The sequence below is a fragment of the Scyliorhinus canicula genome, chromosome 6, assembly GCF_902713615.1.
Source record: "Scyliorhinus canicula chromosome 6, sScyCan1.1, whole genome shotgun sequence".
NCBI classification, from domain to species: Eukaryota; Metazoa; Chordata; class Chondrichthyes; order Carcharhiniformes; family Scyliorhinidae; genus Scyliorhinus; species Scyliorhinus canicula.
Window position 1 is genome coordinate 118,708,955 of NC_052151.1, and position 13,627 is coordinate 118,722,581.

Genomic DNA, 13,627 nt, shown 5'->3' on the forward strand with positions numbered 1-13,627 from the left:
ACTTGTTCTTCAGTGCCACCTCTTGGACTCTTCCCCGTTCCTCCATCGCTTCCTAGACTCATTCAAAGCTCACCTAGGCCCAGATGCCTCACCTCATGTTCCCTTAACCCAAAGGTCAGTTTGAGGTCAGGTGCCCTGGTTCTTAATTCCCTATGATGGGATTATTTCTGCAGACCCACCCTACCAAATCCTTCAATGCCTCAGATCAGCTTCAATCTTTAACACAGGAAGATTCAAACTCAGTTCTTATGCCCCAGTCTTCATTCTGACCAATCAGCATCAAGCCTGCTCAGAACAAGATGTCTCCTTTGATGATGTTGGATTGTTAGATTCCCAAATCCTGATGCGAGAGCTTGAAAGCAGAGTGGAGGGGCCACTGTTCCATTATCCTAGATTAAAAACCATGCCATTATCAGATTCCACCTGTGTCACTTAGCTGCAAACATTTGGATAACAGAGACCTGAATGATTAGATCTCTTGGGGATCAGCAAGTCAGTTCGCGACAGTCACACAATGTTCCCCCTATCCAGGGAGGGAATACAGAGTGTTCCCCTCTCTTCTCCACAAGGAGGCCCCTGAACTGCTCACACCCTCTCCCCCACACTGGGGTGGAAACTGAAGCAGACAGAACAGCCCCCACAAAAAAAACTACTCCCAAATAGAAAAATCATTCAAGGAGGAGGAGGAGATGTGGTCCTTGGAGCTTTGAGTGCACAAACCCCAGCCATTATTTCCATGGACTTAGACGAATGAAATGCAGAGACCAATCAGCTCCCAGACAAAAGGAATCACTGCTTTATTGATAATTAATTTGATGACCGGGTGAACAGAGTTGGATTGCGTTTCCTGTACAGGAACAAGGTGATCAATGAAGCAGAGATCAGAGAGACAGCTGTCACAGTCAGGGTCACGCTCAGGATCACCTCAGACTCCACACCTACAAACCAATGAGAAGCCAATGGTTAGTGAAGGAAACACTGAGGGGAAAATGGAAACCAGCAGTCAGCCAACTCACCACCTGGAGACCTCTCCTGCATCCTTCCCTCATTCAGGGAGTCTGTTGCCAGGTTGGTCACATCAGTATCCAGAATGATCAGGGGTCCAAGTGAGGCCTCAGCCTCCCACTTCAATCCAACGTCATTCTCTGCAATATCAAACATTCCAGTTAGAGAGGGGAAAAAGAGAAACCTCCAACATCTAGAGGATCAATATCCTACCAGCTTCAGCTACAAGATCTCTCCTTCCTCTGGATCCAAATTGCAGCTCCCTTGTGGCACAGTTACCCACACGGCAACAGGCACAAATGTCAATGCTCGATTCCTCCAATGGGGTCCAGCTAAGCAAGACAAAAATCAGTCAACAAACTGTATTGTGCATCACAACAAAAGCCCATTTGAGAGAGACTTACATATTCTGCATCTTTTGGAAAGTACAAGCTTTGTTCCTGGAATCTCTCCGATCCACTGGAGCTACTTTCAGGTGACAGGTGATGAATATCTGAGGGAAACATCAACACGTTGTTATTTAATGACTCCCTCCCAACACAGACCCCAATGATCAATTTCCTCCTACCAATGAACGGTCATCTCCAAAGAAACGGAATGCATCCAGGTCAAACCGGAGCTTGTCAGTCTCCCGCTCACCACTTGGCAACACAAAGGTTGAAAAGGAGTCCTCAGCTTGGCTGTCCAGGAGGCAACTGAAGATAGATTAAAAAGAGACATGAAGTGAATAGTGAAGCCAGTGAGATGGGAGCAGCTGGAGAAAGCAGAGAGCTCCTTACCCACTGTAGTCAATGATGCTGTATCTCGGGGTGGAGTCCTTGTCTAGGCTCAATGTAGCTACACAGCGGTCAATGTAGAGCTTCAGGGGCATGTGGTTGCTCATTGAAACAGAGGCCTCAATGTGAATGAGGTCACCCAGGTAGTAGACAGTGGAAGTGCGCTCTGTAAGCCAGTCACCTGAAGAACAAGAGGATAAGGGTTGGAGACAGTGGGTGTCACTCCCAGTGAGTGAAGAGAGGAAATCACTCCCCATCACATACCATTCATTAGGCGCAGAGAGAATGAAAGATGTCCTTCTCCAGACCTGGTGGAGCTGAATGGGATCCAGGTAGGCCTGATGGGTTACTGCTCACATTGCCCTTCCTGGAAAGACAGCAGAGTCATTTTAGGACAACCTCAGAGAACACCAACAGCTGTGGATCTTATCGGGCATCCAATAAATATTCTCACCTAAAGTAACGACACTCAATGGGAACGACAGCTCCATTCGTTCTCACAATGACAGATCCATGATACTCTGGGCTGTGGGTCAGGTGGGTGTTATAGATCAGGAAATCTCCAGACATCTGAAAGACATCAGGTTAAGGAATGAAGAACTGATCTGAATGAGAAAGGTCTACACAGGGGTTAACAATGAACTCACCCCATCCAATTAAAACGATTCAAGGAGATTGGCAGGGTCAGTGCAAAGAGGCTGCTAGGCCCCAGCTGGAGAGTCAGTTTTTGGGGGGGGGGGGGGGGGGGGGAGAAAGAGAAGGAAGAGAAAGAGAGGTCATCCCAGGTCAGGGGTCAGTCATTTAGGATAAACAAGACAACACATTTCCTAATTTAGCAGCTCATAAATCTTAGGAATTCTCTTATCCCAGAGAGCTTGGAATGCTCAGTCACTGAGGATATTCAGGACAGATGGACTTATTTTTGGACATTAAGGGAATCATGTTGAGGAGAGGGACACAAGGTTGTGGGAAGTCCAGCCAAGATCTTAACAATCAAGCAATGTTGTGGAGGCAGGAAGGGCTGTCCAGCCTCATCTTGTCATTAGTGTTGCTCAGCAACCCCCAGCCATTTAGACAAAGACCATTAGCACAAGACCAGGATCAATTAACAGGGAATTGATTCAATAAAAGGACAGCTTCAGTTAACAGGAAAAGGAGCCACAAGTCGACAATAATATGGAGCCTGGAAATAGAACAGTTTTAATCCAGGGCCCCATTGATTCCAATTACTGGGAAAGTGGGAAGTGTGGAGTTCCTCTTTGGTCCAATCCATCTGAATTCCCATTTCATTCTGTTCATAAAACCCAACCCAATTGGATTAAACTGGACTGAAACTGAACCCTCAGTTCAATTGATCTGAATAAGGGGGAAATAGAGCTGAAAATCAACAAGAGGAAAAACTCAGGAACCAAAAAGAAGCTTCCAGACCAATGGGGTTAATGTCACAACAGTGAAGAGACTCAGACCAGCAGAAGCAAAGTACAATCAGGGAGCTAGTTTGGGGGTTTATGAAGCAGGAGACCGATATCTCCTCAATATCAATGACAACTCACAAGTGCTGGAATAAAGAGCGCGGAACAATCTCCAGCCTAAGCTTAGAGCCAGAGTTGAGGTTTGACATTACCTGCAATTTGCTGCCACACTCATGGAGCCCATAGTCAAAGAGGACAGTGTGGTTCTGAGAGTAGATCCTGGTTGGCAGACAGCCTGCTGCCCCCAGGGTCAGGTCAGCAGCTTTAATCAGGTGCCTGGTTCCAAATAAATCCAGCTGGACCCTGACCAACAGCTTGTCCTCTGCACACTGCACCACCACAGTCCTCAGTGGAGACACACTTTGACCCTCAGACACACGGAAATGGGAACCAAAGGGAGGAAGAGGGACTCTCTGAGGCACAGAGGTGGCTTTGACTCTGCTCCATGGAAACCTCTGGCCCAGAAACTGTTGCCAAGTATCAGAGGAACAAACAGTTCCAACTAACATCAGCACTGGGAACAAAGCCCTCACTCCAAAATCCCCCATGATACCAAACAACTGAACCATCCTGTCCACCAGGGAGCAGCACCTTTTATACTCACAACCTGTACTCACCTGAACTCTTTTGAGGTCAATCAGCTAATTATACTAAAAGAAACAAACTCAGGGACAAATTAAAAGGGGCCGCTCCTGATGTGGGAACTGCCCAAATAATAATAATAATCTTTCTTATTGTCACAAGTAGGCTCTGTCTCTGGATACAGTGTGTGGCAGAGATGGGAAACATTCACAGCTTGTTGGGTAGGGGTCAGAGGGGTCACGTCCGCGCAAAACTGTAGGGATCCCGCGAAGATCCAAATGTAGACTATGATGTCCGTCTTCATGTTCTCTTCTTTCTTCCGTAGTCTTCCTGAGGCTTCTGTGCTTCTGGATTTCTGTGGGCCCAAGCATAATATCTGTATTATCTTGCTTAAGATCTCGTATGTCTGTCTTTCTGTCCTTTTATTACCAATTACCCATTATAATCAGTCACCATCTGTGACTCGCTCATTTAAAAAACAAATATTTGGGACAAGACAGCCGATAAGGAAATACTGTCACAGCGCGAGCAGTCTCGCAGCCTATACGATTGATGCGGTGAGTGTACCATCCCAGTGTTGGAGGATGTAAATAGCAGATGGGGAGCAACCTAAAGGTCGCCGTAAAGCAAACAAAAGAGTTTTGAACCAAAAGTTCCGAATGGGGTGCGTATGGGCCACGGCGGGTAAGAATGGGTGGAATCCCCTGGTAGGACGGTGACCAGTGCTGTATGTGCTCTACCTGAGCATAGCTGACCAGGGGGTCCTCAGGCAGGGTGGGGACCAGTGCCGTTACTCCACTGCCTGAGTGACCGGACAAGAACAGTAAGAATTTGTGATCGTTGTGGGTGTAGCTTTTTGTGGCTTACTGTAAATCAGGAGAGTAGATATGAGCGGTTGTCTGCAGACAAACTAGTTCCATTAACTGCCAGTGGGCATTAAAAGAGTTGTGGCGTTGGGCCGTGAAAAACGTTAAGTGGATAAACAACATTCAACATTCACAATAACAAACATGTAACGTAACACACAAACGTAACAGAAATCATGCAGGTTCCATCAGAAAGGACACCGTAAAGCTCCATCGGTTCCTTTTTACCATCATCTGGGCACCTCATTGCTCTATAGTGAACAGAGTTGCAAAGGGGTTCGTTTGGTGGGAGCCAGACTCTAAGTTATCATCCTCTCCCCGGTTGCCATACTCGTGACTGGAGTAGTCGTGCCAAAGCTGCTTGGGGCGAATTGTGGTCCATCACATAATTCCGGATGAGCCTGTATGAGTTGTCTCTATGCCAATGATTCGTGTCGAGGTTGGAGGCTAGGGGGCAATCCATAATCGTCAGGCGGTGGGTCTGGATCAGGGGTTTTAATGTACGTGGTCTCAAAGGGGTCACTGGAATCTTGTTCGGAGTCGCTGGGAGTGGGGCCTGGTGCAGGGGTGTAATCGTGGCGTGGTGTGCTGGGGCTGTCGCTATCACTGTCACTGTCGCTATCGCTGTCGCTATCACTGTCGCTGTCGCTGCTGGTTGGAGGAAGGGAGATGCAAAGTCGTGCCTTTGTGGGTGTAGTCAAAATAGTTTGTGAGGATGGGCTGGACTGCTTGGGGGAGGGTAGGAAAAGGTCGTTCGTGGGCGGGGTGTGTTCATCTGCTGCTGCAAGCGAGATGTGGTGTGAATGGTTGTTCTGCGAGCCATAAGCCTTAAGATGGTTTCTGTGGAACCACGCAGACTTGCCATTGGGATATGTGATTTTATATACGGAGGGGCTGACTTTATCAGAAATGGAGTACGGTCCTGCAAATTAGGGGGAAAGGAATGAACTGGGGTTGTATAGGGCTAGCATGACCTGCTGCCCTACTACAAATTCTGTGGTGTTGCTCGTTATGCGTTCCTTAATTTGCTCTGTTTTAATTACCTTTGCTCAAGAGTCACCAGGTACCTTTTTGATACCACCACACGGTTCAAAACCGAATACTGATCAATGACTCGATACACCAGTTAGTAAGTTTGAAATCAATGCACATTTATTTACACACACAGTCAATTATTACTCATGCACAAACTCTTCTCACTAAACTACAACTATTACTAAAAACCGATACTTAGCTTCGGGCGCCCACTCAGTCAGAGGAACAATGGCCGTTGTCCGGTTCTGAGACTGCTGGCTTCGAGCTGGTATAGAATAGTAGCTAGGAGCGCCTATCGCGTAGCGTGCGTTGACCTCAGACTTACTCGGCTGGTGCTTGGCAGGCCTCTCGTCGCTGAGAGCCAAATGCCAAGATGAAGGTGAAGAAGAAGAGAGTGATCTGACTTTGGGAACTTTTCTTTATACCCCAAAGGGTTTCGCGCCATTCTGGGTGGTTCCTGAACCTGGCCCCAATTAATTGGATCATGTCCCAATCATTTGTATTGATTCTCTCCAATAAAGGGGTCGTTGCTTGATCACTGGGCGGGTCCTAGGTGACCGTTGACCTGCCTTCGTTTTAGTCTCCACTGGTGCCGGGGAGTCTGCCCTGGTACCGATTGCTTAACTGTTTCTCTTTTGTCCCCGGAGATAGCTCATTACTGTGCTAATGGATTGTAGTATCAGTTCTGTCTGGGAGCTGCAAGTTCCAATCCACAGGCAAACCTTGCACCTGCTTGTTTTCCTAGCATTGTCCATTTTTCCCTGTACTCTTTGCAAATGTCCATTTTGAAATCGGGACATGGCCACCCCAGGTGGCTACACTCCCTCCTTGTGATCCTCAATGCGAAGCGTGAAGGATTACATTACTGCGTTGTCTTCGTTCTCTGACGAAGCCGGGCACCCATGACTAGGCTCTACACTGACCTAAACGATGCAACATATTTTTACCTGGACTTACATACATACATCATCAAAACTCTACGGGGCGCTATGGCATTAAGGCATGCATTACAAATAAAAAACTAGAACCTCTAACTATTCTTAATAAACTATCCTCAAACAAACAATTCAAAAATATCCTAACGTTTTAAACTGTACAAATAGCAGCATTCAAATTTATCTGGTTTGGCAGTCAAACACAGAGATCACATTTCTTTATTGAAACAAACGAACACACACATAAAACAAAAAAAATGGATGCACTTTAATCCATGTCAAGGGGTCCGGGGGTCTGGTGAAAACCGAAGATAGGGGATCTAATTCTGCATACTGTGGTGCGAGAGCGGTAGCCTCTCCTTCGCCATTTCCTCATTCTAATGGTCTGCATGACACTGCAAAGTATCGCCAGTGCTAAAAGTGCTTCTACGACATATGAGAGTGAATACCAAGTGATAAATTTATCACAACAGGTTGGGGTACTGCTGGCTGTTGCTGGGCTCTGTGTACTGTGGGGGAGTGAATCATTGACGGCCGGTGGGGTGGGGGTGAGGGGGTTAGCGTCCGCGCGCAACCAAAGGGATCCTGCTAGTGTCCATATAACAAAGATGGGGGTCGTCTTCATCTTTCCTTCTCTTCTCTTCTTTTCTTCTCTTCTGGTATTCTTCGGGTTTCTGGAATCCTGTGAACACAAGCATAATATCTGTCATTATCTTGCTTAAGATCTTGTGTGTTTGTCTGCCTGTCCCTTATTGCCAATTACCCTTCATAATTGGTCACCATCTGTGACTCCCTCATTTTTTTTAAAACCGAAGTTCTGGACAAGACATTTTGGAAAAATACTGACACAGTGCGAGCCGTCCCACAGCCTGTGCGATTTACCATCCCAATGTTTGAGGATGTAAATAGCATGAGGAAAGCAACATAAGGGTCACTGTGAAACAAAACAAAAATTTTTTGAAATGAAAGAGCCAAAATGAGGTGCGTATGGGCCGCGGCGGGTAAGAAATGGATGGAATCCCCGGGTAGGACGGTATGTGCTCTACCCGAGTGGAGCTGACCAGAGGGGGGTGTCCTCAGGCAGGGCGGGGATAAGTGCCGTTTCTCCACTGCCTGAGTAACCGGCAAGAACGGGTACGAATGTGGTCATCATGGGGGTTGCAGTAATGCTTCTACCGTTAAATCAGAAGAGCAGTTACAAACGGGTGTCTGGGCAAATTCTCAGAGGTTTCTGCAGACAAACTAGGCGGTTGTCCGTGGTCAAACTTGTTCCATTAACTACGAGGGGGCGTTAAAGGAGTGGTGGCAGGGCTGTGAAAAGCTGCTTAACTTCTAAACATTGAACACTTAACAAAACACATACAAACAAACATGCAACAAACATGGTGCAGGCTCCATCAGAAAGGACACCGTATCTCTCTAGCGGTTCCTTTTAAACCATCACCTGGCCACCTCAGTTCTCAGTTGCGAACAGAGTCGCAAAGGGATTTGTTTGGTTGGAGTCAGACTCAATGTCATCATCTTCTCCCGGCTGCCATACTCTCGACTGTAGTAACTTTGCCAAAGCTGGGTGGGGTGACTTGGGGTCCATCTCATCGTTCCGGATGAGCCTGAATGAATTGTCGCGGTGCCAGATTCGTGTGTCTAGGTTGGAGCTACTGGAGTTCAGTTCGTAATCGTCGGGCGGTGGGTCTGGGTCAGGGGCTTTAATGTATGTGATCTCAAAGGGATCACTTGAATTGTACTCGGAATCGCTGGGAGTGGGGCCTGGTGCAGGGGGATAGTTGTAACGTGGTGTGCTGTGGCTGTCGTCGGTGCTTTCGCAGTCACTGTCGCAGCTGTTTGGGGGCGGGGAGAGACGGAGTCGTGTGTCTGGGGGCGGAGTCGAAGTTGAGTCTGAGGACGGGCTGGACTGGCTGGGGGAGGGTAGGAATGTGTCTTCTGTGGGTGGGGCGTGGTTGTCTGCTGCTGAGAGCAGGATGTGGTGTGTGTGGTTGTTCTGCGAGCCCTAAGCCTGAAGCTGGTTTATGTGGAACCACGCAGACTTTCCATTAGGATATTTGATTTTGTAGACAGAGAGGCTAACTTTGTCCAAAATGGAGTACGGATCTGAGTATTTTGGTGAAAGGAATGTGCTCGGGTTGTAGAGGGAAAGCATCACTTGCTGCCCTACTGCAAATTCAGTGGCATGCACTGTTTTATCGAAACAAGCCTTGCTCTGTTTCTTCCTTGTTCCCAGTCTCGCAGCCGCTGCGAGTTGGGCCGCTTTAACATTTTCTATTAGCTGTTGCACATCATTTTCGTGTGTGAGGGCTGTCACTGCGGGGCTGCTCAAATCTAAACCTAATAAATATTCTGTCCCTTTCATGGGGTGTCCGGTCATGAGAGTGTGGGGGGTGTATCGTGAGGACGTGTCTCGTAAAAACATTAACGCAAATCGGAGAACTGAATCCCAGGTGTTATTATTCTGCTGGACCATTTTTCTGAGGGTGGCTTTTAGTGTCCTATTCATGCGTTCGACGATACCACTTGACTGGGGGTGGTATGCGCTATGAAACTTCTGCGTTATTCCGAAAATTGTGAGGACGTTTTTCATAACGTATCCTGTAAAATGGGAGCCTTGATCGGACTCTATGCTGTGGGGAAGTCCCCATCTTGTAAAGATGTGGTAGGTCAGGATTTCTGCCGTGGTCTTTGCCGTATTGGTGCGTGATGGAAAAGCTTCCACCCATTTTGTGAAGGTGTCGATGACCACCAACACATACTTCCAAAATAACCATGTCTAGAGCCTGCCTTTGCTAGGGCGTCTGCTTTAACATTACCAGGAGGAGAAGAACGGTGGTGACTGCGGACGTTAACAATTCCATATTTCCTGTCCTTTGCCTGCTTTAAAATATGGCGGAGTAATGGGGCTGATGGTAGGGGTTTTCCGACTGCGGAAACAAATCCTCCTGTTTCCCACAGGGGTAGGAATTCCGTCAAACTATTGCAGACGTACAGGTTGTCTGAATAGATGTCTGCTGGGGTGGGGAACGAATCGGGATGGTCTACTATATACGCTATCGCTGCCAGTTCTGCTGCCTGCAAGCCTAAGTGTCCTGGCAACTTCAGGGAAATCTCTTTTAGGGCGCATCCCTGCGCGTCCTCTACATCTACATAAATGCCGCAACCTGTTATACGTTTGCCATCTAACACTGTGGAGGAGCCATCCACATAAATCTTCAGGGGTGCACACGTGTCTGTGGGCTGGGGTCTCTGGGGTGAACTACCTATTTTCCTGGGAGGTGTCTTTGGAATGAATGGGCATGTGTTGTGCTGTGTGGAGATAATCTCACATTCATGAGGGGTGCCTGGGTACTGTAAATTGTCTGCAAGGAAAGTGTGGGTTTTTGTGCGTTTGCCTGTGATGTCCCGTCCCTGTAAAAGAAGGGTCCAACGGGCTGCTCGGATTTGGCTGACTGTGCCATCGTTAAGTCGGCCGTTTAATAAAAGCTGTGTTGGGGTGTGTTCAGTGAGGATGGTGATGGGGTTGAGTCCTGTGATGTATGAGAAGTACTGTACTGCCCAAAAAACTGCGAGCAGGTGCCTTTCACAGGCAGAAAATCCTTGCCCAACAGGGTCTAAAACTCATGAGGCGTATGCCACGGGTCTTAACTGGTCATGGCGTTCCTGGAGGAGCACTGCCGAAAGGGTTCGGTCGGTGCTTGTTACCCCGATAGTGTACGGGGAAAGGGGGTCTGGGACCTGTAGTGCTGGGGCTGTGCTGAGTGCTCTTTTTAAAGCATCCACGGCATCTGTATGCTGCGGAAGCCATTCCCAAGGTGCCTGCTTCTTGAGAAGTTCCGAGAGGGGTGCTGCTTTAGTGGCGATACCGTCGATATGGTTTCGGCAGTAGCCAACCAGTCCTAAAAATGACCGGAGGGCTGTGACATTGTGGGGAAAGGGCAATTTAGCAATCGAGTCAATCCTTTTCTGCTCGATCTCATGTTTACCATGTGTGATAACTGTTCCCAAGTATATCACTTTTTCTTCCAAAATCTGGGCCTTTTTGGGATTTACCTTACAGCCAATTTCTTTCAGGATTCCTAGGAGTTCTGCGAGAAGTGAAATATGCTCTGCTTTTGTGTCTGTCTGTAGTAGCAGGTCGTCTACATACTGGACCAGACATTCGGGGCGGGAAAATTTAGCTAATCCATTTGCCAGCTGTCGGTGGAAAATGGAGGGGGAGTTGTGGAAGCCTTGTGGAAGGCACTTCCACATATACTGCTGTCCTTTAAAGGTGAAGGCAAATTTGTACTGGCACGCTTTAGCCAATGGTATGGACCAAAACCCGTTTCTAATGTCTAAAACCGTAAAGAATCGTGACTGGAGTCCCTGCTTGAGCATGGTCTCGGGACATGTGGCTATGGTGGGGGCTGCTGCTGGGGTTACTTTGTTCAGTTCCCGGTAATCAATGGTCAGTCACCATGATCCATCCGGTTTCCTGACGGGCCAAATCGCGGCATTATTAGTGGAAGCTACTGATCTCAGTACTCCCTGGTGTAACAGGCTGTCTATAACTTTCGAGATTTCTCCCTCTGCTTCCTGGGGAAATCCGTACTGCTTCTGGGGTCTGGGGTCAGGACCTGTAATCTGCACAGAGCCAGCCATTCTGCCACAGTCATGCTTGTGCTGTGCAAATGCTGCTTTGTGTTCTTGCAGGACTGCCCAAACCTGTTTGTCTGTACTAATGGTTCGCGGGTCGAACCAGTAGTCTCCTACTGAGCTAATCCTGTTTACATACTCTCCTACTGTGAGCATGGCGGGGGGTCGTGCTGCCTTTGCCATTCTCCAAACACATTTCTTAACTGGATCAAATGAAAGGCTGTGGGAGCTCATAAATTCGATCCCTAAAATATGTTCTGCTGTGTGGGGCAGATCAACTAACACTATGGGGTGCTTGGTTGTTATGTTACCGATTTGTATGGATACAGGGGCTGTGATGTGTCCCTGCTGTAAGTGACCTGTAAAGCCGCTGAGGGTGATGGTGTCTGTTGTGGGCCATGTGTCCCTCTGGAACATCGTGGATGAATTGAATGTGGTGCGGGATCCTCCTGTGTCCCAAATAAATTCTGCGGGCTGACCCCGGACTTTGCCTGCTACGACCGGTCGACCGGACTTATCCCAAAGGGTGTCGCAGACCCAAGTTGAGGAGCCCGAACACCGTCAGTCTGTGTTGTTCATGTCTCCATGGTCTGAATGGGTGCTAACACTATGGATAGACTTTGCCCTATTCCTATTTAGGGTGCCTGTCTGTTGGTCTCTCTGTTGTTTCTGTGGCGCGTTGCACTCTCGTGCAAAGTGTCCTAACTGTCCACAGTTGTAACACTCCTGTGATTTGGGCTGGGGTGGGCTGTTGCTACTCTCATTTACCCATGCTGAGTTCTGGTGTGGTTTAACTGTATGCATGTCTGCATCTGCCTGTTCTTCCTTGGGTTTCTTAAATGTGGGTTTGTTCTGAATGGATTGCTCCCAAGCGCGGGATAACCTTTTCAAAACCCATTTCTCATTTTGGGCCTCATCTGAGGGGTCGTAATTCGCGCAAGCTCTCTGTCCTGCCTCTGTTGCATTAGAGACCAAGATTCGAGTCCATTTTGCCATGTTATCTGGGGACAAATGGGCGCGGGCTAATTCACCAAAAATTGCTGTGAAATAAATCTACAAGTGTCCAGCAAACGCTGTGGGGTGCTCTGTTTTCTTTTGCCTACATCTATTTAGGTATTCTACCGGGTCTCCTCTGTTATAGCCGATCGCATCAAGGATCGCTGTGTGCATCTCTTGGAGTGTGCCTCCTCCTACATTCTGTGGGTCAGGAAGGGCTGCCATGACTGAAGGGTCGAGGCTTAAAACTGTGAGCTTTATCTGCTCTCTCTCGTCCAGGCCATACATGGTGGCCTGCTGTTTAACCTTAACGAAGAATTGGTGGGGGTCTGAAGTGGGGAGGAACGGTGTAATTTTCTCACATGCGTCCCGTAATTGGGTCACGGTTAAGGGGGTTGTGTACAGAAAATCTGCCTCTCCTTCTGCTGCGGCCCTGCGGTGTGTGGTTACTGAGTTCATGGGGGTATGTTCTGCCTGTTCAGTGAGGGGTTGGGGTGCTCTCCTTTTCTGGGGTTTCTTCTGCGTACATGCTCCATGTACGTATCTATGGGCTGTTTTGTTTAATACCTGCCAATCTGGGCCGTTTTCCTGGTCTAGTTGGGGTCCGAATGTGCTCTGAAAGCGATTTTGACCAGAAAGCAGGGATTGCAATTCTGCAATTTGCTTCCGGCACTTTGCGTGGTCTACGGAGCTCTGCCTCTGTTCCGTTGTGGAAGCATGGAGTGCTCGTAGGGCTGCTTTCAAATCATTGCACTGTTTCTGCAATGTTTCTACCTGCTGCTCGGTTTCCTGTCTTGCCAAGACTGCACGTTGTGTGTCCTGGTAGGCCTTATCGTACTGTGTCTCAAAGCTACTTAAGTGCGCAAGACAAGACTGGTGTGCCCTCTTGGCATCATCCACCTCTCTGTCCTTTGCTGCTAGCTTCTCTTTCAAATCTTTATTCTCCTTCTCAATTTCACTCACATCTACCTTACTGGTTCTATCTCTCTCCTCTATCTCTCTATGGAGCGTCCAAACGACCTCCTCTGTGCCTCACAATTGTGCCAGACAGGACACGATTGCCATTGGCTTGCGAGCTTTTCCCAAGCTCTTCTTGTGGATCTCTGTCAGGTTCTCCCACCAAGTATGTCCTATACTCCCGGAACCTGTTTCCTCATTAGCACAGAATTCGCTCCAAAGGGGCCATCCTTTCCCTTTGAGGTACTTCCTAATTTCCTCTTCCCAAATGGGACACTGTCCTACTCTACTGGTCGCTGCGACCTCGAATTCCTGTGGGTTCATAAGGCGTTCCAATGCCTTCATTGCCATCTTTCCTA

At 48.1% G+C, this 13,627-nt stretch overlaps 1 protein-coding gene across 1 annotated transcript; it reads right to left on the reverse strand.

The window, feature by feature from the left end:
* Positions 1-773: 773 nt before the first annotated feature.
* On the reverse strand, positions 774-3,835 carry LOC119967442 (zona pellucida sperm-binding protein 3-like). The gene is given in 10 exon segments (XM_038799991.1): positions 774-938; positions 1,017-1,145; positions 1,219-1,337; positions 1,410-1,498; positions 1,574-1,700; positions 1,785-1,962; positions 2,046-2,126; positions 2,129-2,148; positions 2,236-2,351; positions 3,406-3,835. Coding segments are annotated over 10 exon segments (1,407 nt in total). The 5' UTR covers positions 3,823-3,835; the 3' UTR covers positions 774-807.
* Between the last annotated feature and the right edge of the window lie 9,792 nt (positions 3,836-13,627).